Genomic DNA, 25513 nt, shown 5'->3' with positions numbered 1-25513 from the left:
GAAATGGTTCGAAACCAAGAGCTGGAGAGTTCTGATTTGGCCAGCAATGAGTCCGGATCTAAATCCCATTGACCACCTGCTGAGAGATCTCAAAATTGCTGTTGGGAGAAGGCACCCCTCAAATATCAGAGCCTGGGAGCAGTTTGAAAACGTAGAGTGGCCCAAAATTCCAGTTGAAAGGTGTAAGAAGCTTGATGGTTATAGGAAGCAATTGATTGCAGCTTTTTACTCCAAAGGGTGTAGAACAAATATTAAATGAAGGTGCCGACAATTTTGTACAGCCCATTTTTTAGTGAAATTATGACCAATTTGCCTTTTTTACTTTGTTTTTTTGTGTCGTTCCGATACACAAAAATTAAATAAACATGTGTAAAACAAAACATGTGCAAGTTTTCTGGTCCTTGAAAAAGTTGTAATAGCATCTTAATGTGGGTTTACATTACACGATCTGCAACTGAACACAAGTGCTGATCTTCTACGTTTGCTAATTGCCGGTTGTTTACTAGCCCGTTTAGACAGGCCAACTGCTCTTATGATGCACACTGAATGATTGGTAAACGATAGACTGCCATTGTTCTCAATAGCACTCATCCTGTGTACAATGGACAATGTGTTGCAGAGAACGAAGGTTTTTTTTTTCTTTTTAAGCAAGCCAAAAGTTAATTACACCTAACAAATGTTTTGTTTGTTCTTCGGGTGATCTGTAACCTGTTAACACAACTTGCCCTGGATAATCATGCACTGTAAATCCAAACTTGGTCCATTTTCTCAGCTGAAAATACATGAACATCTGTAGATGGGGAAAGTTTGAAAGGTAGCCTTTAACCAAACAGTTGTATGGAAAGGATTGAGTAACCAACAAAGGAAAGCACTAATAAGGTAGAGGGGGCACAGAGACCTGTAACATCTCTAAAGTCAGCTGTGATGGGGAAGACTGTTGCCCATCTGCTTCACAAGCATATTTTAAAAGAGGAAAATATCATGAGGGAAACTCTGGAATCATGCAAGAAAAGATCTGGTGGCTACAGAGAAGTGAATTACCTTTTTTTGCTGTTCAGATCATGGCAAATTGTTAAAGGCAAGCTATCAGCCTAAAATGACAATATAAATTAAGCACTGAGCCTTGTAGGAGATGCAGCCAATATAAAAACACCTGCAGTGTCCTATTTGCTGCCTCCATACTGCATAAACTGAAGATTAATTGAATATGTTAATCAGCGTGGTGCATGCACCCTTAGTGTGGCCAAGAGGCTTAGGTCACCGTTTCCTTGCCTCCCTCACTAGTGCTGCAATTAGAACAGTAAAGGTGCAATTTGTAGCGGGTTGTATTCGCTACAAGACTATGTGCTTAGTTTATACTGTCATGATTAGGCTAACAGCTTCCCTTTAAGTAACATTTTAATATACTTAAAATGATTTTCATAGCACTATAAAGGGTTTTCCAGTTTTGGAAAACCCGTGTCTTCCATGTACATTTTGTTTTAAAAAATACAAACTGCGCTTCACTTACCCTCCCAGGTCCAGCACAGAGTCTACGTCACTGCTCCCAGTGGCGAGTGCAGCCAATAACTGAGGTCAGCAGTTCTGCCCAAGTAGACAACACCAGCCACTGAGCTCGCTAATTGTGCTGAGGTCAACATGACCTCTGCGCTGCACACAACATCAGACACACAGGGAGCAATGGCGGAAACTCAGCGCTAAATTTGGGAGTGTGTGCAAAGCAGTTTGACTTTTTTTAAACCAACTGCAGCCAGGGGGAAAGAGGAGTTTTCTGAAATGGGAAAACCCATTTAACTCTATAAAGATGAATATTTTTTAGATGCCATGTGTGTATATGTATTTACATATAGACCACAAAAAGGCAACCACACACATTAACATTGTAAAGTGGTCTTCTCGTTAAGGTTGTCTTGTCAAAGAAGATGACCAGTATGAATTATATATGGTTGACCTTTAAATCTGTCACAGGAAACCTGACCTCGATAATAATGAAAGTGGTCCTTTGGAGAGAAGCTACTTTATTTACCCCATTACAATATTATAGAATTTATACAATACTTAGTGACTGGCGGATGAATGCAGCCACTGCAACACTTCCTGCAGTCCGGTGCCCTCCAGGGCGCTAGTTTCCAGGACAGTGATTGGCTGCTTAGCAGAGGCTATAATGTCATCCAATCGGAACAGTGATTTCATCTCTACTAATGACATACAGCACGGCAGATCCCTACAAGTGAACAGAGGATACACATTAATCTTCATTATGTAGGATGCACTTTCTTTAAAAACGTGCTTGCATCATTGCAAAATAATAATGGTGCAAACTGACATGACGGATTATGGCGATTTCAATTAGATTGTTTACTAGTTAGATATCAATGATCTGTCCATAGGATAATGTCATCAGTATTAACTTGTTAGGGTTGCGAGGCCCAGGACTACCACCGGTCAGCTGCGCTCTGGCCAGACGTAAACTATGTACGGAGCTGAACAGCACAGCTTTGTACGCCATGCAGTGGTCGTTCTCCGGTACTGCAGCTCAGCTAGTACTCTCTTCAATCTTCAATAACTGATAATAGTCACTGTGGAGTCCAGACCCATGCTGTTCCAGCTCCGTACACTGTATTCCATCTAATCACTGGATTGCTGGAGCGGGCGATTGCCAACTTGAACACGTGTTCCCCCATTCCCTCCACCTACATGAAAGGATAAAAATAAATCAGTATGTATTGGCAGCCTGGCACATGTGTGCTACTTTTCCATATAAACTGAATGGTGGTTATTAAAACAGCACAGCGGATGGGTAATAAATGTAGGGCAATGTATAATGAAAACATTCTCAGAGTTGTGAGATCCAGTCTAGGCAATCCTCTGTGAGATAAATGTATCCGGAGCACATTTATACCATTCATGTAAGGCCGGCGTCACACTCGGCGTAAGACAATACGGTCCGTATTTTACGGCCGTAATACGGCCGAAATACGGTGAAATGTTCCCAAAATAGTGATCCGTAGGCAGGGTGTGTCAGCGTATTTTGCGCATGGCATCCTCCGTATGTAATCCGTATGGCATCCGTACTGCGAGATTTTCGCGCAGGCTTGCAAAACCGACATCTAATGGATTTATGTGCTCAAATGTTCATTAAAACATATATACAGTATATATATATATATATATATATGTCATTGAGACACATATATATATATTCTGTATTTAGATTTCATTCAGCGCGATATCTGTGAACAGCCGGTAATTCAATTGCCGGCTTTTCATTTCTCCTGCACAAACCCGACAGGATATGAGACATGGTTTACATACAGTAAACCATCTCATATCCCCTTTTTTTTTTGCATATTCCACACTACTAATGTATGTGCAAAATTTCAGCGCTGTAGCTGCTGAAATAAAGGGTTAAATGGCGGAAAAAATTGGCGTGGGCTCCCGCGCAATTTTCTCCGCCAGAATGGTAAAGCCAGTGACTGAGGGCAGATATTAATAGCCAGGAGAGGGTCCATGGTTATTGGCCCCCCCGTGGCTACAAACATCTGCCCCCAGCCACCCCAGAAAAGGCACATCTGGAAGATGCGCCTATTCTGGCACTTGGCCACTCTCTTCCCACTCCCTGTAGCAAACCCGACAGGATATGAGACATGGTTTACATACAGTAAACCATCTCATATCCCCTTTTTTTTTTTGCATATTCCACACTACTAGTGTATGTGCAAAATTTCAGCGCTGTAGCTGCTGAAATAAAGGGTTAAATGGCGGAAAAAATTGGCGTGGGCTCCCGCGCAATTTTCTCCGCCAGAATGGTAAAGCCAGTGACTGAGGGCAGATATTAATAGCCAGGAGAGGGTCCATGGTTATTGGCCCCCCCGTGGCTACAAACATCTGCCCCCAGCCACCCCAGAAAAGGCACATCTGGAAGATGCGCCTATTCTGGCACTTGGCCACTCTCTTCCCACTCCCTGTAGCGGTGGGATATGGGGTAATGAAGGGTTAATGCCACCTTGCTATTGTAAGGTGACATTAAGCCAGATTAATAATGGAGAGGCGTCAATTATGACACCTATCCATTATTAATCCAATTGTTGGAAAGGGTTAAAAAACACACACACACATGATTAAAAAGGATTTTAATGAAATAAACACAGCGGTTGTTGTAATAATTTATTGTTCTCTCAAATCCATTTGCAGTCCCTCGCTTGGCAACATAATAAACGCACAAGATACATACCTTCTGATGTACTGTCAGGTCCAACGATGTAATCCATCTGAAGGGGTTAACTAATATTACAAGCAGGAGCCCTGCTATAATGCAGCTGTGCTCCGTGCCTGTAATCCCCGGCGAATGAATGAAATGTAGGTCATTGACCTACATTTCATTCATTCGCGGTGAGGCGCCCCCTGGTGGATGTCCTCATATGACCTGGAGCGTGGGAAAAAGTTCCCAGGCTGCAGTTCATGAGAACATCCACCAGAGGGCGCCTCACCGCGAATGAATGAATGGTAGGTCAATGACCTACATTTCATTCATTCGCGGGGGATTACAGGCACGGAGCACAGCTGCATTATAGCAGGGCTCCTGCTTGTAATATTAGTTAACCCCTTCAGATGGATTACATCGTTGGACCTGACAGTACATCAGAAGGTATGTATCTTGTGCGTTTATTATGTTGCCAAGCGAGGGACTGCAAATGGATTTGAGAGAACAATAAATTATTACAACAACCGCTGTGTTTATTTCATTAAAATCCTTTTTAATCATGTGTGTGTGTGTTTTTTAACCCTTTCCAACAATTGGATTAATAATGGATAGGTGTCATAATTGACGCCTCTCCATTATTAATCTGGCTTAATGTCACCTTCCAATAGCAAGGTGGCATTAACCCTTCATTACCCCATATCCCACCGCTACAGGGAGTGGGAAGAGAGTGGCCAAGTGCCAGAATAGGCGCATCTTCCAGATGTGCCTTTTCTGGGGTGGCTGGGGGCAGATGTTTGTAGCCACGGGGGGGCCAATAACCATGGACCCTCTCCTGGCTATTAATATCTGCCGTCAGTCACTGGCTTTACCATTCTGGCGGAGAAAATTGCGCGGGAGCCCACGCCAATTTTTTCCGCCATTTAACCCTTTATTTCAGCAGCTACAGCGCTGAAATTTTGCACATACACACTACTAACATTAGTAGTGTGGAATATGCAAAAAAAAGGGGATATGAGATGGTTTACTATATGTAAACTATGTCTCATATCCTGTCGGGTTTGTGCAGGAGAAATGAAAAGCCGGCAATTGAATTACCGACTTTTCACTAACACCGCTGCGTATTTCTCGCAAGTCACACTGCTGGTCCGTGTGGAATCCGTATTTTTCTCGCCCCCATAGACTTTCATTGGCGATTTTTTTGCGCAGTACGCTGACAAACGCAGCATGCTGCGATTTTGTACGGCCGTAGAAAGCCGTATAATACTGAACCGTAATATACGGCTAATAGGAGCAGCCCCATTGAGAATAATTGTGCCGTATGTTATGCGAGTTTTACGGACGTAGTTTCTGCGCTCTTACGTCCGTAAAACTCGCCAGTGTGACGCCGGCCTCAGGGGGGAGTATTCTTAGCTAAATGATGCCGGCACCTATGGGACAGCTGAATGTCCGGAGCATTACTTACGTTTTATTGAACATGACAAGGACTGACACTGCGGAGAGCGCAGGAGCAGAGAGCATGGACAGGAGCTGGACGCAGGACGCAGAGACCTGATTCGGGTTAGCGGCATCCACAACAAACTAGAAGTCAGAATAATAGTAACACACATTAATATACCAGTCAGCTATTACACAGTCACAGACAAGATATTGGCGCTAGTAGGCATATCAAGCTCATCCAGGGGTGAAAACACTTTTTTTATTATTATTATGCTTTGCTTGTATAGCGCCTACATATACTGTACTGTGGGGAAACATTTCTCCTTGCAGTGAGTGACATGTCAAGCCTGGCATGCCGAGGTGAGGAGACTTTTAAACCGCAATGCTCATCTGGGAAATATGCAAATTGTTTCTTCAGCGAGGAAAGGACTAAAACTCTACCTATAGGAAGTAAAAATCCTAAAAATCAATATCGACTCTCCAACAAGATACTGTTTCGGGGTACTACACCTTGTCAGTGCAAAGCGTGAGATCCAGTTTGGCTGGGTGAGACGTCTGGCCGGGATCAAATGGGTAACGTTTCTACTTGCAGAGGCAGTTTGACAGCTAAGGTGAGGAGACTTTAGCCGCAATGCTCCTCTGGGAAATCTGCAAATTGTCTCTTCAGAGAGGAAGAGGACTAAAACTCTAGTGCCGCCTATAGGAAGCAGCAATCCTAAAAGTGTCACCCAGCCAAACCAAATCTCACACTTTGCACTGACGAGGAGCAGTACCCCAAAACACAATATCTGCAAATTGAGATTCTGGTTTTGGATTTTATCCTAAGACATGTGGCAAGGCTCGTTGTAGAGTCAATTTTGACTTTAAGGATTGCTTCCTCCTATAGGTGGCACTAGAGCTTTCATATTCTGCAGTGCATTACAGATATCATCATTTTCCCCATTGGGGCTCACAATCTAAGTTCCCTATCAGTATGTCTTTGGAATGTGGGAGGAAACCGGAGAAGCCGGAGGAAACCCACGCAAACACGGGGAGAACATACAAACTCTTAGGAGATGTATATGACAAGTTGCACGGACCTCTGTATTCTACGTCTGACATTTCACTCCGAGTTGTGCCTAATTTTTGTGATTTTCCACAGCTTTTATGCCAGAATTTTGGAGTGAAAACTTTGACGAATCAGGTCCTAAATATACATAGTGGGGTCAGAATAAACTGTGAATACTCTCTTTAGATTCTTTTCAGCAGAGCTTCACAATCTTTTCAGAATATATACCATAGCCAGGGCACACTAGATAAGGATTTACCAAAAGACTCTTCAAAAAGCACCAACAAATGTCAATGATCATCATCAGTGCGAGATCAAGAGGCTGGTAATGAGGGACTATATAACCTAAGTCTTACCAGTACAGTCTGACAATCCTTGTAATAACTCGGCCAGATGGGCACCATGGAACCACCCACTTCTCGGACGGTCACGCGTGTTCTCTGTATGGTCAGGTCAGTCAAGTTCGTGCCAACCTTCCGTAGATAAAATATAGGTCTTTTTGTTAAATGCAAAGCACTATATAAGTAACATAACACAGAATACTTAAAAATCTGACTTGTGCACAGCTCCTTAGAATATGATGGGTACAAGTGCTATCCATGAAAACCACACATACCACTGTTCCAAGAAAATTGGTCATGTGCATGAGCCCTTTGTCAGATCATCACTAGCACTGAACTGTGCAAAAGATCTATTGTCCTCTGTTATCAGCCATATCAGGTTTTCATGTGTGATTAATACAGTAAATTAATAGGTTTTGGTACACTTAAGTATTTTTTTTTTTGCTGGGACCGAGTGGTTCGTGGAAAAAAAAATCAGGAACATGTCTGATTTTGATCCAAGTGTTGGCTCAAATCGGCAATGCAAGTCTATGAATACGTGAAAAATTGGACTCAGATGACATTTTCACGGATTAACAGAATGGAGAATTTTATTTTTTCTCTCCACGTATGAGAAAAACTGATGCCACTGATCAAACTCTGTCGGAAAATCATAACCGGCACTGCAGAGGCGATGGATTAGGTGTCCGAGTAGGGTTCCAATCCGTACAGGTAGTAGTAAAACTCGGCATTCAAAGGGATATGTTGCAAAATTAGGTACATTTATTTACAGTGAATCAGTCCGTAGCTCAACAGCTAGTGGGTAACGCTTCTTCAGATTGTATGGTTACTGTTATACAATTGTCTTGTACAGAATGTATCTGATGAAGGTCCACGAGGACCAGAAACGTTGTCTACTAGCTGTTGATCTGCGGACTGATTCATTGTAAAGAAACTCACCTAATTTTGCACCATATCCTTTTGAGTGCCGAGTTTGACTACTACAGGATTACTGATCAATAATTGGAAGGTTTTTCTCGGAAGGACAGAAAATGGTCTTGTAAACCTACCCTAATCTATGTAGCAGAAACTTCTCCCTGTCGTATCCATCTGAATGAGATTTCCTGTATTCCATATGTCATAACCTTTCAGATGAACGGAACGGATATTCACTGGAAGTCATTAATCCTGTGTATAAATTTACCCTGGTATAAATGCCAAAAACTATGAAAATATACATACTACCTGCCACAAGCTTCAGGAGGATACTCGGGGTAAATGTGAAGAAGAGGGATCGCCCCAGCACCTGTGCTGATGATGTAATATAGCATACAGAGTGGGAACACTTATAGGGCAGGTTTTGGAGTCCATGTCCCCCATAATGAATCTGTATGACAGGTGATTTCGATAACTTACAGTGGGCTGGGTGGGAGGCACATCTCCTAAATCGGTTGACTCTTTACCACACAGCTTTACAGAAAAAGGTTAAAGAATATAAAAAAATATTTTTATGTATCACTAACTTTACATTTCTTCCTTTCAGGGCTGAGATAAGAATAACTGTTTGTACATTCCAGCAGTGTCGGCACTGGCGATTGCGTGACATTGTCATAGGATCCCTGTGGCCAATAATCACTGGCTTTACAATCCTCTCCTACGGACGTAATTGACATCTGGAGGAAGTGAGTTGCGGCTGCTCTCTTACTCCATAGGTCTTGATTTGTCCAAAGGAGAAAATAAAGCTAAAATAAAGCTGCAGTTATCGCATAACATAATGTCACGCAATCCCCGGGAGGGCCAGTGCAGACCCCCCCTGGATTGGCACAAAGAGTATGTGTTACTATTTTACTGTTGGAGAAATATAATGATTCAGAAAGGGCTGTCTGAATAGCAGACAACCCATTTAAAGGGAGTCTGGCAGTAAAAAATGGCAGTTCAAACCAAGAACAGCACCTAGTAAGGGACATAATACTAAGAAAGGCTTCAAGTCCATTACTGCGTTTGAAGGAGACTGTGCCTTAATCAAATATGCAAAGCTTAGGCACCCTGGGCATGGCCAAGCAGTTAGGCACACCTTCCACTTGTTTTATTTTTCTCTCTCTCCCCCCGAATCTTGATTGCCAGCTCTAGCAGTAGAGGTCGTAAGATATATACATTAGGTGGGAAGGAGCAGTGGACTGCTTGGCCATACAAAGGATGCACAAGCCTCTGGGCTTGGTTTGTACAATCATTTCGCAATGAGAACAGAGCCCAAAATCTTAACTTTCATATAATAGTGGAAATGTAATCAGTGGTGTATAACGTTGAGAATGCCACCATGGCCCGTGCTTGGTAATGGTGACTAGAGGCAATTACTCCTACTTTCTCATCAGTAGTAAGTAATGCCACCTCCTGGTTCTGTGTAGGTGGGGGCAAGAGAGCTTTTCTTCCTGTTATCATCCCCTTACTAATCACAGCCCATTACCACCTTAGCCCCCCGACAGTTAAGTGACCCAAGAACATGGCACAGAAACTTTTCTTCCTGTTATCATCCCTTCTTACTAATGTTATAATGCCCTTTACTCGTCACAACTTGCTGTTTTCTCTCCCTGTATTACTTCCGTGACCCCATGGTGGATACAGGCCTTATTCACATCAGCGGTTTGTATGGGGCTGGCGTCCTGGGTAACACTTCTGCAAAACTGTGGAGCCATCAACATGAAGCAATTTGCAATTAATTTCTCAATACAGCGGAAATTCACTGCGACTTTTCAGCAGCAGCACCTAGGATGCAGATCAGACACCACGTGGGACCCCAGCCTCAGTGTTTGGCAGTCAACACCAGGAGTCAGTTTTGGTTCCACTCCTGATCTTGACTAAGGCTAGATTCCCATGTCTGCATCAGTGTTGAGGGAAATGGACTGGTTTTTTTTTCCTCAGGTGTCATCATTGCTTCTGTATAGTTTTTTCACCGAAGCAGGTAGACTGACGTTTTTCATCCATTGACTCTTAAAAGGGTTGTCCAGGTCTGAGGCAAGTCTGCAGTCACTTTACAGTCCTATGCAAGGTGGTCATGCAACAACTAGTATGTGATTTGCATATTTCCAGTAACATTCCAACTAGACATGTCTGGCTTTGCTCAATACATTTGTATTGTTTAGTAAGCGTGTGACCGTATTTAAGCAAATTACACACTTGTGGTCACGCACTCCCGCCTGATCAGGATTCTCCAGGAGTGCATGACCGCAAGTATGTGATTTGTATACTTCTGGTCACGTTACAACTAGACGTGTCCTGCCTCACTAAAAATACCTGCATTGAGTCTAGTCAGAATGTGGCCATATATATGCAAATCACATATTTCCAGTCACGCACTCCTGGAGAATCCTGAGCGTGTAGTATGAGCCCGATCAGGATTCTCCAGGAGTGCGTGACCGCAAGTATGTGATTTGCATATATAGTCATGCGCTGACTAGACGTGTCCGGCGTCACTCAATACAAGTATATTGAGCGAGGCAGGACAGGTCTAGTTGTAATGTGACCGGAAGTATACAAATCACATAATTACAATCACGCACTCCCGGGGAATCCTGATGGAAACACACGGCACGCTCTGAGGATCCACAAGTCACTGCAGAACTGAACCCCGGGCCTGGACAACCCCTTTAATAATGGATCCAAGGAAAAAAATGAACAGCACTAGAACGTGTCACATGGATGTGTGAGTGCTGCCCTACAAATCCTGACAGAAACCAATGACTGGAGTGGTGCTGATCTATGCTTAGGATACATCATCACTATCAGATCTGTGGGGTCCGACACCCACCACCTCCACCCATTGGGGTCATTTGCGCCTGTTTTTGTTGCGTCTTTAATGCTTTGTGCCATTTTTATCTTTCCCTTTGCACTTTTTTTAGTCACTTTTGCATGTGTTCATCTCTTTCCTTCTATCTTCGGCATTGTGAGCGCAGTTTGGATTTTTCAGATGTTTTTACCTGATTTGCAACTTTTATGTTCTATACGCCTGGAATAGTGGTGAAATCGTTGCCATATTTTAGTGGGACATGCGACTTTATGCATTAAAAAGTTGCAGAACGGGTTTAAGAAAAAAATAACGGGCAATTATTATAAATTTTGTGCAGAATCACTGAAGAATTTGGAGCAAAAAAAGCAGTATCGCTCACCACAAAGCACAAGTGACTTAAAAATGCTAATAATAATGATGAAGCCTCTGCTGTGAGCCACATATGACGTGGCCAGGAGTGGTACCACCACAGAGCTGCTGCTCTGGAGGGGAGCACTATGGACCCCAGTCACGTGTCCCCCATAACTACTGGAAGGATATTCTGCAGCCGCTTCATGAGCAGAGTCTTCCCGACGCCGGAGGGCCCGAGAACCAAACACATGATCCATCAGCTGAGAGCCGCCCGCCCGCCTCAGCAACCAACAACATCGCGCGCCCTCCTCCCTATGACGTCACGTCCGCTCCGGGACTGCAGGTTCCGCCGTGTAGTTTCCGGAAGCGGAAGTGTTGGCTTTTTCGGCGTCAGACTCTCGTTCTCTCCGGTGTCACGATGGGAAAAGGAGGAGGCACGTTTGAAAGGCTTTTGGGTGAGGAAACCTAAGATGGGGTGTAAAGAGAAAGCTGTGTTCTCCTCTCCGGGGAAAGTGCAGTGTCCTCCCTGGGAAGGCCGCCATTGACCACTGTGTCAGCTGTGCAGTCACCAGGTCGTGACAGGCATTGCCTTATCAGAGGAGTCCCTGTCATGTGGCAGTGTGTCAGAGACGTGCAGTAATGGAGGGTGCTTGTAATGAGGCGTCTATCATGTATCAGGTGGTTCAGGATGAACACAGAAGGTGAAATTCAAAGTTTGTTTTTCTTTTACTTTAAAATGGGTGAATAAATAGAATTGTGTGCACTCATCTGCTCTAATACCTGTGGTTCCAGTGCAAATTTGTTAAAATACTTTTAATCATTGTTTCATCTCTTAAAGGGGTTTTCATGTGAGGTGCAAAATGTGTGTGGGGAAAGTCAGTTACGTACTGTGCCCTCTTAGGATTCTGCTCTCACGGTTCCCACAGTCGTCACGGGACTGGTCATATCTAGGATTTGCTTACTTCCAGTCGCATTCTGGCAGCTTTCTCATCCATTTCACTCCGTGCTCTCCCTCAAGTTCTGTACTTTGCCCACTAAACCTCTTTAAAGGAACCCGTCAGCTGGATCAACACCTATTATCTAATTATATGGCGGCGTCTGTCTTTAAGGCTGATTATAAGCAACCCCATTTGACTGGGTAAGGTTTATAGCATTTTGTTATACTTTACTTTTCAAACTTCTTTCATCGCATATCCAAAGGACCTTGACTAGTCAGAAAGGCGTGCCCTCTGGGCATACCAGGTCTGCCGATAACATGTCCACTGAGGCATGACTCTGATCTAGCCCCATCCTCGTCCCCCAGAACTTTGCCTCCATGTGAAAGCCCAAGTTTCGGCATGCGCAGTAGACCATTACCTACATGCCAGGGGCTTGAAATCACAGCGTTCTCAAGTAGTCTTGGGCTGCAAAGTTCTGAGAGGAGAGATCGAGGCCGTATTAAGGAATCACAGTCACACTTCAGTGGGCTTGCTGTGGGGAGACTGGGTGGGAATGATCCGCCCATACTAAACGCCTTTTCAACTAGCCAAGGGCCTTTTGGTTATGCAGTAAAAAAAAATGTGAAAAGGCGAGTATCACTATATACTGTAAACTTTCCATACACAATGGGTTTGCCTTTAATCAGCCTTATAAAACTGATGCAGTCATGTAATTAGTTTGTGGTGATCCAGCTGTCAGGTTCCCTTTAGAGAAGTACTTTTGTACCACAGGACAGGTGATAACTTGCTGATCCCTGAGACATCTGCTGGTCCTCAGTACAGGGATCTGGAGTCTTGGTGAATAAAGTGGAGGCTGAGCATGCTCACAGCACTCCATTCATTGTTTCTGGCGCTGACATATATGGACACGCTCTGTACCCTGCTATCTCCTGTACTGAAAGTTAGACAAAACTGCTGTTCTGATCAGACGGCTGCAGTGTAAAGCATAGGGGTGTGGAAACAGCAGTCTGGGATTTTGAAAAAGTCATATTAGAAAAGATTGTTCATCTCCGTTTCCAGATGAAAAACATCTAAAATGAAGGCAGAACTGAAGCAGACAATGCTCTGTCCACATACTCATGCCATCAGTGGTGTACGCTGTACACTGACTCCTACTGCAGGGAAGCAAAGTATGCTATTTTAATACTGTATCCCTTTGTATTGATAAGCACAGCTGATTATACACTTTCCTGTAAAGTAATAATAGGTTTGTGACCACATACCAGGCCATAATAAATGGCATTCCTCTGGCTCACCTTGGACCAATAAGGATACTTTTTTTTTCATATGAGCTTTTCCAGTCTCCTTTTCATTCACCTAAGATATACATTGTGCTGTAGCTGCAGGGACATCTGGAAACTTTGTGTTTTGTCTGAATGATTCTTTCTTTCTAGATAAAGCCACCAGCCAGCTGCTACTGGAGACAGACTGGGAATCCATTATGCAGATCTGTGACATGATCCGCCAAGGAGACACTCAGTACGTTTGGTGTTGTAGTAAACTTTTAATTATCGAATCTTGTTCTTTGATGTTCACTTAAGCGGGGTGGTGAAACCTTTTTGTCAGTGTGTCTGTTTAGTGGCCATCTAAGTGTCACCATGTGAGTTCAGATTGGGGTATCACCCGGTGCCACCAGCACAACAGAACCTCTTGGCATAAGCAGAATATTCTGTTTTGTGAAAATGGTGTCACTCATGTGAGAGTAAGGCTAGGGTTACACTGACTTTGGCAGGTTGCGCAGCCTAGATCACTATGAACCACTGCTACATCGTTGTGCAATACAAGTGAATGGGGTCACATTGTGACCCCCTGGGGCAATATGACCTAAGCAAGTTGCAAAAATTAGTCCCGGTTCGACTTTTTGCCACTTGCTTGTCATGGTACCGTATAGCTTGTATTATGTTGCAGCAGCAGATCGCGATCTTTGGCCAAGTGACCTTCGTCACAACCACAGTTGCCATGTGGACCAAGCCTAAACCTTTTCTATAGTTGCTTCACCCTAAAATGAGCTTATTCCATCGCTTGGACCCCTGACATTGCTGCTGAATGAAGCAATAAATAACATCTATTGAAATCTATTAACTAGCCACATAAAGTACACACAGGTGGGGTTTTATTTATCACAAGAGCTGCATTAGATAGTGGACACAGTGAAGGGTGGAGAGACTTAATACTGGGGGCACTAAAGATGTGATGAGGGACATTTACTTTTAATGTGACAGATTACATGGTTAGTTTTCACTTTCAGAGCCAAGTATGCAGTGGGGGCCATCAAGAAGAAAGTCAATGACAAAAACCCACATGTCGCCCTGTTTGCTCTGGAGGTGAGTTGTAGGGACCACTGGGTCTTTCACGTGTACAATTAGAGCGGCAGCACCACCAGTAGATCTGAAAGCTGACGATATTTTGAAGATTATAATCTGTTGAATGTACCCTGGTTTACATTATTAGCTGCACTTCAGGAATGGTATTTTTTTCCCCTTTTACTTGAATGGGGCTGAGAGCATTCCAGTCATGCACAAATGTTGCGCCATATTATGAGCTACGTGCACTGTATTTTCTAACCAACATTACACTCTGTAGTGCTATAACATGTAACCATGAAATATGTGAAATTGGAATTGCATTACAGCCCTAGATAATAGGATAAAATGAATATACCTAGGGCATAAATTGGTAACTTCATGGGAGCCCAACAGCTATCTACAAAATCAAGTGGGCAGTCACGTGACCTCCAGAATACAATTTGCACACTGGTGGTCACATGTCGAGTAGATTCTCATTGGCTTTGGATGGGAACATTGAGGTAACCGGATGAGAATCTATTTGGCATGTGACCACCGGTCTGCAGATCACATACTGGCAGTCATGTGACCTCTGACGCGCTCAGAAATTTAGCTCAAGCCCAAAAAAGCACTTGTGTACTTCCCATAAAAAACTTGCAAAATACCGTCAGCCAGCTAACACCGGCTCAGACGTGCTGTTACCGCAGAGCTTCTCTACTGGATTAGTATGCACATTGTTGACATTAGATTTATTAGTGCTCTGTATTGTCCTAACACACTAGTCATGGAGGATGGCTCACTTAATTGCATTGCCCTTTATAGCTGACATTTAGTGCAGTGCTCTGGATTCTATGATTTCTAGCAGGTTTCCCCCCAGTGTCTTGGACTTTTTATGGTGCAGATATGGATACTGCCAGCCAGATGACAGCTCTTATAAGTTCTCCCTCATGTCATTATATACTATACAAGCGACATATGGAAATAAGAGCATATTAATGGTTTGCCGCCTATCCCTCCCAGTCTAAATGCAGAGCCGCTGGTGAGAGATCCAGAGATCCTCTGTTCCCCGGCAGCATTACTTGGCTGTAAAGCATTGTTGCATACAATATCCCTCCTGTGAATTATAGATGAAGGTCTTGATTGTCAGGCGTGTCAAGCAAATGTGTCTGTCTTTTGGATGTGCCGCATTACACATTATTAGTCCGGTTATCGTCCACTTTGTAAGCAGTTACTCTGTTGTAATCTTTTTTTACTCCATTGACCAATTTGTAACTTCGGACTGTCATTAGAAGTTGTGATTGTAAAATTATCTAAAAAGTTAAGACTGTAGTAGATGGATTGGTCTTTTTTTTCCTCACATATAAGGCTCCTTTTTAGAGGGCCATGTGTGATAATGCAGCTTGGGGTATATTCACATGGGGCGGACATGCATATTACAATGTGATCTGTGCTGTGAATTTTAAATGTGCAGCATGTTAGTTTATGGAAAAAAAAAAAAAAGTAAATACACCCACCTTCCCGACCCTTCTGCTGATCCTTGAGGAGATCAGATATTCTGACACCTAGTGATACTTTTCCAGCAACGTTGTCAGTGTGTAGCTTTTGCCATTGTGCCCACACCTTTGGGTGAATGTTCTCACTGGGTTCTGTCTTTCCTGCAGGTGTTTGAGTCTGTAGTGAAAAACTGTGGTTCCACTGTACACGATGAAGTCGCAAATAAGCAAACGATGGAGGAGCTGAAAGAACTGCAAAAGGTGCTATCGGCTAAGTACTGGAGGCTTTACAGTGGCGTATGAGATTAGATGGAGGGCATGCCTTTATGTTCCCGGTCACATGGCCCCTTCTCCATGGGCTGTATCTGATAGTGCAGCTTAGAAATACTAGACAGATATGGGCAAACGTGCTGTTTCCGGCTATGTGCACTGTACTTCAGACTGATTGCATAAATGTAATTCGTTAGGCATTTTAGCACTTTTAAAAAAAATACTATTTATGGGGCACTAGCAGGACACGAAAGGGTGAAGGATCAGTCTGGTGTCAGCACTGGACTCTGCTCTGTGCACACTGCAGGCTGTTTCCTCATTGGTGCTGTCCTGTATGGGAAGCCCCAGAGTCATGTGACGCGGTGTCACAACTTCCTGCTCTGTCAGGTGAGCTCCTGCCTCATTCTTATATTCATGGCTTGTGCCGCACAGAGCTAGGACTGCTTGTATATGACCTCACTGATATGGGCCTGGAGGTTCATTACATTCCAGGCCCGTAGGTGCTATTGCTAACGGACCTTTGTATCTAGCGTCAGGTGGAACCAAATGTGCGGAACAAGATTCTGTATCTGATTCAGGCCTGGGCCCATGCTTTCCGTAACGAACCCAAGTATAAAGTTGTACAGGACACCTACCAAATCATGAAAGTGGAAGGTAAGGTTCTATATGTGCAATCCAGTATTCGGAGATTCCTATGTCTACCAGCCAATCTTATTTTGGGGATATATATATTTTTTTTAATATGCTGGAGAACGCTGAGCTGTTGTGGTGTGTATCCTGATGTGTTGTGTCCGTTTACACCCCATCTTTGCATTATGCTAAGGGTATGTTCGCACAGCGTCTTTTAGACAGTGGTCTACCTGCATTGTTTTTTTATGCAGAAGACTATTCAGGGAAAAGCAAGTGATGACTCCCTTGAAATCTTTCCTTGGGTCTTTTGCAGCAGCAGCTTTGCCACTGACAGCTGGTCGCTTCTTTTAGCCAGTTCACAGCTTTCATAAGCCTGAAGCGGCTAAAAGAAGGGACAAAATACGAAACATGGGCACAAAGTCGTTATAACCTTACTATTCTTCATTCTTTGTGAAGTCTGTCTTTTTTTTTTTTTTTTGTTTGGTTCCAGGTTGAATCTGACTGAAAAAGACATCTTGAGCACATACCTTTAAAAATGCAGTTTTTGTTTCCCACCAAGATAAGAAAAATGCTTTTCTTGCAGCTGTTGACATCTGCTGTAGAAAAAAACAGGATTATGTTCTTCAACATAATCGTGGTTTTTCCAGTGATGGGGGTACCAAGGGTTTTGATGTGTTCAGCATACTATTATAGAGTGTGAATTGGCATTGTATTTAACCGTTTACTTTGCTGATTGTATTTCCTGATACTCCATGAATAATAAAGGATATCTAATAGCCCAACGTTGTAAGCGCTATGCACAAACCAATTCTTTACCACTGTGGGAAGCTCAAGATGTTGTAATTATTATGGTAATTGCCCTCTCATTTGAGCTGTCAGTAATGGCACTCTCAAGCTTGCTGTAATGGCATAACCAGTATTAATAATGCAGCCTCAGGTGCTGCAAAAATTAATTTCTAGGATTCTACAACTTATTTTTGTGTCTTTTTGTTTCAGGACATAATTTCCCTGAGTTTAAGGAAAGTGATGCCATGTTTGCAGCTGAACGCGTAAGTATGGTTTAATTTTCTAAGGGGAATCGGAAGTTAAAGTTGTCCAGTGAAAATTAGGTGAGGTCTTACTTATTGGTGGGGGTATGACTGCTGAGACCTGTACTGATTAGCAGAACAGGACATTTTTATCCCCTCTGAGGGCACTTTTATCCCCAATACAAAATGGAACAGGAAGTCAGAAACCCGACTGCTGCTCCATTCATTCTCTGTGGAGCTACCTGAAAAAGCCGAGTGCAAAGCTCAGCAGTACCTAAGGGAATATATGGAGCAGTGATCGAGCATGTTCCTTTCTACTCCATTCTCAGTGATATAAAGGACCCAGCAATCGGACACCCACTGATCAATAAGTTATCATTAGGGATGAGCTTATAACTTTGGATAACTCCTTATCTGAATAGCTATAGCGCTTACTGAGTAGCTGCATCGGGAACCTGGATATCTGGAGCGCTCCGGATAATCAGCTATTCGGTGCCGCAGCTGCATGTGTCGTGTCTGTGACCGGCACAACACATGTATGGACAGCCTGTTTGTTGGTCTCTCCATGCATCTGTTGTGACTATCACACAGCATCGACACATGCAGCTGCGGAGCCGAACAGCTGATGAGCCGGAGCGATCCAGGTACCCGGGTTCCCCATGCTGCTATTCGGTATGCACTATAGCTATTCAGATAAGGAGGGAGCCGAAGGTATTCGCTCATCCCTAGTTATAACCTATTCTTTGTGTAGGTGATAATTTGTTTTCACCAGGCAAGCATTTTAAAGAAGATTGTGAAGTAAATGTGTTTCCTTGGTTATTTCAAAGGCCCCTGACTGGGTGGATGCTGAGGAGTGTCATCGCTGCCGTGTTCAGTTTGGTGTCGTTACCCGCAAGGTTAGAGGCTGCCTTTATTCCATGATTACATACTGCCTTCTTTTAATTAGTTTCCATTTACCATCCTTGCTTTTATACTATATAGACTATTACTTATCAGAACTTCCCAGAAAGACTCAAGGAAAGACATAGAACTAGTTACAGATTTCCTACAACTACTTCCCACAGATGGCTGTGATTCTACATCCTAGGTGGCGCAGTGGTTAGCACAGCAGCCTTGCAGCGCTGGAGCCCTGGGTTCTAATCCCACTCAGGACAACATCTGCTAAGAGTTTGTATGTTCTCTCCGTGTTTGCGTGGGTTTCCTCAGGGTACTTTCATTTTCCTCCCACATTCAAAAGACATACTGATAGGGAATTTAGATTGTGAGCCCCATCAGGGACAGCGATGATAATGTATGCAAAATTGTAAAGCGCTGCGGAATATGTTAGTGCTATATAAAGATTATTATAAGATTATAAATTTTGATCGTCTTGTGGAAAAGGCAGTACAGTTTTGTCCAATGGATGACATGGGCACAGGAGCTTTGCTTGTCTTATGAGCTTCAGGTTGTGACTAATTTACAAGCAATAGTTAGGTTTGTAGAGAACGGCTGCAGCATCTAGATGGTTAACAGAGGGAAGGTGCTCCCTCCTCAACCCCATAAGTACAACACAAGCACTTGGTTCTGATCAGTTGCATAATTTATTTGTACAGTGAAATTGTGCCTGGTTTTTCCTCAATCATCATGAAAAATAAAAAAAAATCCTTATGCTGCTTAGTTATGGTCTAAATGTAGCAGTGCCAAAAGAAACGAATTTCTGCAGAGCTTATTGCAAAAATGGGCTAGGATGTAATGTCCTCCATGTTTACACATGAATCCTCTAATTTACAGCATCACTGCAGAGCCTGTGGACAGATTTTCTGTGGAAAATGTTCCTCTAAATATTCCACCATCCCCAAATTTGGAATTGAAAAGGAAGTGCGTGTTTGTGAACCCTGCTATGAACAGCTGAACAAGTAAGACTGTCCACACGGGCCTACATGGCTTATCGGCTCGCTGTCTGTTTCATTCCTTAGGTTTCTTACAGAATTGGGTTGTTTTTTTTCAGGAAAGGTGAAGGCAAAGCTGCCACTACAGGTGAACTGCCTCCTGAGTATTTGACCAGCCCTTTATCTCAACAGTCACAGGTGAGGTGAATATTTATCAAATCTGTAAAATAAGGGGCCATGGTGCCTGGTAACAGCAAAGTGACCCTTTGGCTTTTTTTTCTTTAAACATGCTACTTTTGACTACTGTCTGTGTTAGGATTTGCCACACAGCCTCCCTAAGGATCCTTCCTCATGTCCTTAGAATATTTTTATACATATGTAAGTGATAATTACAAACCCTGTATTGTGTATTCTGTGTTAGATGCCTCCCAAGAGAGATGAAAGTGCATTGCAAGAAGAAGAGGAGCTGCAGCTTGCCATAGCCTTGTCACAATCTGAGGCTGAAGAGAAGGAAAGGATGGTAAGTAAGGCAAGGGCTTATATATCCACGTGGTCACCCCCTGTTGATGCGCCACCTAATCAGCTGCCATTTTTATTGTCACTGCTTAAATGGGGCCTATCACCTTGTCAAAAGTCATCTGTTTTTGCTCTTATTTTATTCCCACTGCTTCTCTGAGTATTCCATTTAGTTTTCTTTACCAAGGGGTTAGTGCTCACAGGATAATTATATAGAGCAGCCTAAAGAAAAGCCCCCAGAGAATCTTTTGAGACATGGCCCCTTGGGAAAGACTGTAACAACTAGCACTAAATAAAAAGGCCCATATCTCTGGAACTGTATATCAAATTATAAATAAACAGAAACAAAATATTCAGGGAAGCAGTGGAAATACGATAAAGGCAAAAATGGACCGCTTTTCATCTTTTGCCATGTCCTTTTATTTATTTTTTTAAAGTGCGCCACTTATTGAGTCACTTGTGATGTACCCCCAGCTTTCTTATATCGCATATTCTTTTTCCACTTCATTATTTCAAATCTATATATTTTTTTCTTTTTATGTTATAATCTTCCACTTATCACTCGAGTGAGGTTACACAGCAATGTGTGCTCTATCAATCAGATGTCAGAAGGCTTTGTTTGAAAAAATATTACCTGTACTTGATGTATCAAGAATGTATAGCAAAATGTTAACAATTGTAATTTTCTATAATTTATATTTTTCCAATCTTCAGAGGCATAAGAATACCTATGGCATCTATCCGAAAACAGAGCCCACCCCTGTCACCTCCTCAGCTCCACCCGTCAGTACTTTGTACTCCTCTGCTGTGGTGCGTTAAATCATGATTGTAGAACCTGAATATTAGAGAGGTTTCTCAACACAAAGCCAGTACCAGTAAATGTTTCCTTCTTTATTACTAGAATTCATCTGCTCCTCTTGCTGAAGAAATAGATCCTGAGGTAAGTTTGCAAGAAAATGCCTTGATGTGACCATTTCAGGCTGAATGTTCAGCACCCAACTCCATCTTTTTCTCTGCAGCTGGCCCGGTATCTGAACCGAAATTACTGGGAGAAGAAACAGGAGGAAGTCCGGAAGAGTCCAACTCCTTCTGCTCCCGTACCAATGAGTGACACTGTGCAAGTTGCCGAGGTGCCTCCTGTGAGCATGGTGAACGTCATGGAGGTAAAACTACTAGTTCTCATCTATATCTTATTCACGTTGTTTCATTTCCAAACTATACAGCAGGAGGGGCATCGGAAATGTTTCTTGGTGCTAGGCATGGACACAGTGGCACTAGCATGTCCTGAATGTACTAGCTCCATTAGTGGTTAAGCTCCATATTGTGGGGCATGCTGCCTCCTAGCAGTTGTGTCTGCAGCATGTATGTGAGAATCCAGTGGTTTGATAATGTCTTTCTACTTCTGCTTTGGCATCCAATCTCCAAAATATCCTATGTGCATGTATTCATAGGCCATCTCTTCACTATTTGGATTTTTTTTTCTGCTTGTAGCAGAAAGTGTGCTAAAATGGCCCAGCAGGATCCAGTGGAGTCTCTTGCTAATGGTGATGATCAGTGAGGTTTCAAGGACTTTGCTTCCATGTGAATGTCTATTTACTGATACGTTCCAAGAAATGCAAAAAGGATGGAGATCCTTACTATAAGAATTGTTTGGGTAAATGGGTTCTGCCCAAAAAAGGGGCTTAGTGCTAGTACCAAAGCCTATTAACAGCAGGTATATATGCCAGTTTTGGACTGAACTACTACTTTTCTCCAGCAGCAATACCAGAATGGCGAGTCAGAGGAGAATCATGACCAGTTCTTGAAGGCTCTGCAGAATGCAGTCACCACTTTTGTAAACCGCATGAAGAGCAACCATATGCGCGGCAGAAGTATCACCAATGATTCTGCAGTTCTGTCGCTCTTTCAGTCTATCAACAACATGCACCCACAACTTCTGGAACTGCTCAACCAGTTGGATGAGAGGAGACGTAAGAATTATAGGGGGGAACATGTGTCAGTGTTTGTATGTGTGTCCGCAATGATCTTCTAGAAAGATACAAAGACCTGCTTGAGGTTTTAATGTGAATATAGAGTAATGCAAAATGAAACTGTTCTTTGCAGTGTACTATGAAGGCCTGCAGGACAAGCTGGCCCAAATCCGAGACGCTCGTGGAGCACTGAATGCGCTGAGGGAGGAGCACAGGGAAAAACTGCGACGAGCAGCAGAGGAAGCAGAACGGCAACGACAGATTCAGCTGGCTCAGAAGCTAGAGATTATGAGGCAAAAGAAACAGGTGTGTCAACGGCTTAGACGTGTGGTGACGTACCAAAAGGGTAAAGTGACAGATTATCGCTAGGATCTTCCATCGCTCCAGGTTCGATGAGGATCTTGCCTCATGGAGCCCTATTCTAAGAAGGAAGGGGGCTCGCCTCAATGTCTTAAGTTATTTTACCAGTTTTATGAAAAGTAAAACCCCTTCTCACAGGAGATTTACCAGATGGTTTGGGTTCTCGGTAGTCAGCCTGTTCTCTTCTGTAGTCCTGTGAAATCGTAATAGCCAAACACCTTTTGTGGCAGATGCCATATGTAGTATGCATTTTGTATGTGTGCACAGCATACATAGGGTCCTATGACATACAGGAGTCTTACCTGTGGTTATTAGATGGTCAGCAGAGGACTTGTGGATATATGGTAAACATTGTGTAGACAAGGATTTCCTGTAAATTCGGATTTTTGGCGGTCACCATATTTCTACACCTTTTAGAGCTGATTTAAGTAATATTATTAGGCGCAAACTACTTGCCGCTATCCATTGATGTTACAAAGTCCTTGGTGCATAAAGTGAGTTTGAGGTTTCTTAAGGAGGTTGTCCAGGTATGGCACAAAAGTGGGCACTCTATTATGTGACTGCAGACTTGTGAATCCTCACATTGCTCGTAGATGACATCGGGGGTAGGTCGGCATGTGACCGCAAGAATGCAATATACATACTCCTGGCCACATTACGACTAGACGTGCATGGCTTTGCTCAGTACAAAGTGAATTTAATGAGGCCACGCATGTCTAGTTGGAATATGGCTGGAAGTATGCATATCGGCACTGGAGAATCCTGACCGCATGCGCAATGTGAGAATTCACAAGTCTGCAGTTACACTGACTGCAGACTTTCATGCCAAACCCGGACAACCCCTCTAAAGGGAACTTGTCAGGCACTGGCTGTATGATCACAGCCATATATAGGTTTTTCTCTGAAACCCTTCAGAGTTTCAGAGAAAAACATACTTTTAAAAACTTCTGGGGACCGAGCCGTGCGGCTTACTGGTACAGGCAGGTCCCGGCCCGCTGGCAAGCCTCTGCTTACGTGCTTTTTTCCGTGGCAGCTATTAAAAGTATGTCTCTCTCTCTGAAATTCCACGGCATTTCTGAAACTAACCTACATGGCTGTGATTGTACAGGCAGTGGGTGATGCATGCTGCCCGTGGATTGTACAGCATGCATCAGCCGTCAGGTTCTCTTTAAACAACAGCAGTACCTAGACTAGATTTATAATAAAAAAAGACACTTTTATGTTTTTAATTGGTCATTATCAAAGTCAGTGATAACGAATTAGGAACCTTAACTTGTAGGAATATTTGGAGATGCAGCGTCAACTTGCCATCCAGCGCCTGCAAGAACAAGAAAAGGAGAGACAAATGAGATTGGAGCAGCAGAAGCAGACCATCCAGATGAGAGCCCAGATGCCAGCATTTCAGCTCCCCTATGCACAGGTTTGTCACCCTTACTGTTGGAGGTTTGTGTGAGCGGTAATTGCCATTATGTTTTAACTTTTATTTATGCTTGTTCTGCAGTTACAGTCACTGCCATCATCTGGTGGTGTCATGTACCCACCCTCAGGCCCTAACACTTATACTGGCACATTTAGTCCTTCTGGGTCAGTGGAGGGATCGCCTATGCATGGAGTTTACATGAACCAAGCTGGCCAGCCTACATCTGCACCTTATCCTAGCATGCCAGTGCCTGGTACCGGTGAGTAGAATTACTAAAGCCATGGTGGCTATGCATTTGTATAGTCACTAGTTCCTCTACAACAGTGATGGACATGTCTGCATTGTTTTACTACAGATCCCAACATGGTAAATGCATACATGTATCCAGCAGGATCTGCTACAGCAGCTCAGCAAGGCCAACCTGTGCCAACTACCAATCCTGCATATACATCTTATCAGCCCACCCCTACACAGCCCTACCAAGTAAGTAGTTGCCCTTTATTCACTCACTTTTCCAAGCCATTTTCTTTTCTTGAAATCCAAAGACAAATGTTGCCTATTTGATCCAGTTTATTGTAATTTTTCAATTTTATATAGTTTACACCAAAATCAGGTTTAAACAAAATGTCATCCATTTCTTGTTAAAATTCTCATCTTTCTAGACTGATGGCAAAGATCTGGATACAACATCTACTATATAATTGTCTAAGGGGTACTTCCGTCTTTTCTGTCTGTCCTTCTGTCTGTCTTTCTTTCTTTCTTTCTGTCACGGATATTCATTGGTCGCGGCCTCTGTCATGGAATCAAAGTCGCTGTTTGGTCTCGCCAGCTGCCTGTCATGGCTACCGCGACCAATCAGCGACTGCCACAGTCCGATTAGTCCCTCCCTACTCCCCTGCAGTCAGTGCCCGGCGCCCGCTCCATACTCCCCGCAGTCACGGCTCACACAGGGTTAATGCCAGCGGTAACAGACCGCGTTATGCCGCGGGTAACTCACTCTGTTACCGCCGCTATTAACCCTGTGTGACCAAGTTTTTACTATTGATGCTGCCTATGCAGCCTCAATAGTAAAAACATCTAATGTTAAAAATAATAGAATAAAAAATCATTATATACTCACCTTCAGCCGCCTTTCCCGCTCCTCGCGACACTCCGGTGACCGCTCAATGCAAGCGGCAGGTTCCAGTGCTAAGGATGGTATGCGACAAGGACCTGCCATGACGTCACGGTCATGTGACCGCGACGTCATCACACTGGGACCGGAAGCTGCCGCCTGCACCGCACACAGGCGACAGAACTACAAGGGTACCCTCGGAAGGTGAGTATGTGTTTATTTTTTATTTTTTAACCTGTGACATACGTGGCTGGGCAATATACTACGTGACTGGGCAATATACTACGTGGTTCTGTGCTGTATACTACGTCGCTGTGCAATATACTACGTGGCTCTGTGCTATATACTACGTCACTGGGCAATATACTACGTGGACATGCGTATTCTAGAATACCTGATGCGTTAGAATCGGGCCACCATCTAGTTTCTAGCATAATA

General features: G+C 43.4%; 2 protein-coding genes across 9 annotated transcripts in view; one reads left to right on the top strand and one right to left on the bottom strand.

The window, feature by feature from the left end:
* Positions 1-1984: 1984 nt before the first annotated feature.
* Positions 1985-11469, bottom strand: ARL16 (ARF like GTPase 16). The gene is made up of 5 exons (XM_077251338.1): positions 11335-11469; positions 8426-8482; positions 7046-7162; positions 5667-5782; positions 1985-2224 (listed from the first exon to the last, which is right to left on the bottom strand). The coding sequence occupies exons 1-5, from the start codon at positions 11392-11394 to the stop codon at positions 2059-2061; spliced, it is 516 nt and encodes a 171-aa protein (XP_077107453.1). The 5' UTR covers positions 11395-11469; the 3' UTR covers positions 1985-2058.
* The window catches only part of HGS (hepatocyte growth factor-regulated tyrosine kinase substrate), a 26958-nt gene continuing 12885 nt past the window's right edge, over positions 11441-25513 (top strand). The window contains exons 1-18 of one of the 8 annotated variants that reach the window (XM_077251333.1): positions 11441-11599; positions 13516-13600; positions 14370-14445; positions 16068-16160; positions 16706-16823; positions 17796-17848; positions 18655-18723; positions 19598-19722; positions 19815-19893; positions 20117-20215; positions 20926-21021; positions 21113-21151; positions 21231-21374; positions 21968-22181; positions 22315-22487; positions 23821-23961; positions 24043-24220; positions 24317-24444. In XM_077251333.1, the coding sequence (XP_077107448.1) occupies positions 11563-11599; positions 13516-13600; positions 14370-14445; positions 16068-16160; positions 16706-16823; positions 17796-17848; positions 18655-18723; positions 19598-19722; positions 19815-19893; positions 20117-20215; positions 20926-21021; positions 21113-21151; positions 21231-21374; positions 21968-22181; positions 22315-22487; positions 23821-23961; positions 24043-24220; positions 24317-24444 (1947 nt within the window). In that variant the 5' untranslated portion in view covers positions 11441-11562. Of the gene's footprint in view, positions 11600-11621; positions 11846-13515; positions 13601-14369; positions 14446-16067; positions 16161-16699; positions 16824-17795; positions 17849-18654; positions 18724-19597; positions 19723-19814; positions 19894-20116; positions 20216-20925; positions 21022-21112; positions 21152-21230; positions 21375-21967; positions 22182-22314; positions 22488-23820; positions 23962-24042; positions 24221-24316; positions 24445-25513 lie in introns of those variants that run through there. The other 7 variants (XM_077251334.1, XM_077251332.1, XM_077251336.1 and 4 more) reach the window with 7 other exon arrangements.

Source organism: Ranitomeya variabilis, chromosome 4 (genome assembly GCF_051348905.1).
Source record: "Ranitomeya variabilis isolate aRanVar5 chromosome 4, aRanVar5.hap1, whole genome shotgun sequence".
Taxonomy (NCBI): Eukaryota; Metazoa; Chordata; class Amphibia; order Anura; family Dendrobatidae; genus Ranitomeya; species Ranitomeya variabilis.
This window is presented reverse-complemented; position numbering and strand designations above follow the sequence as displayed.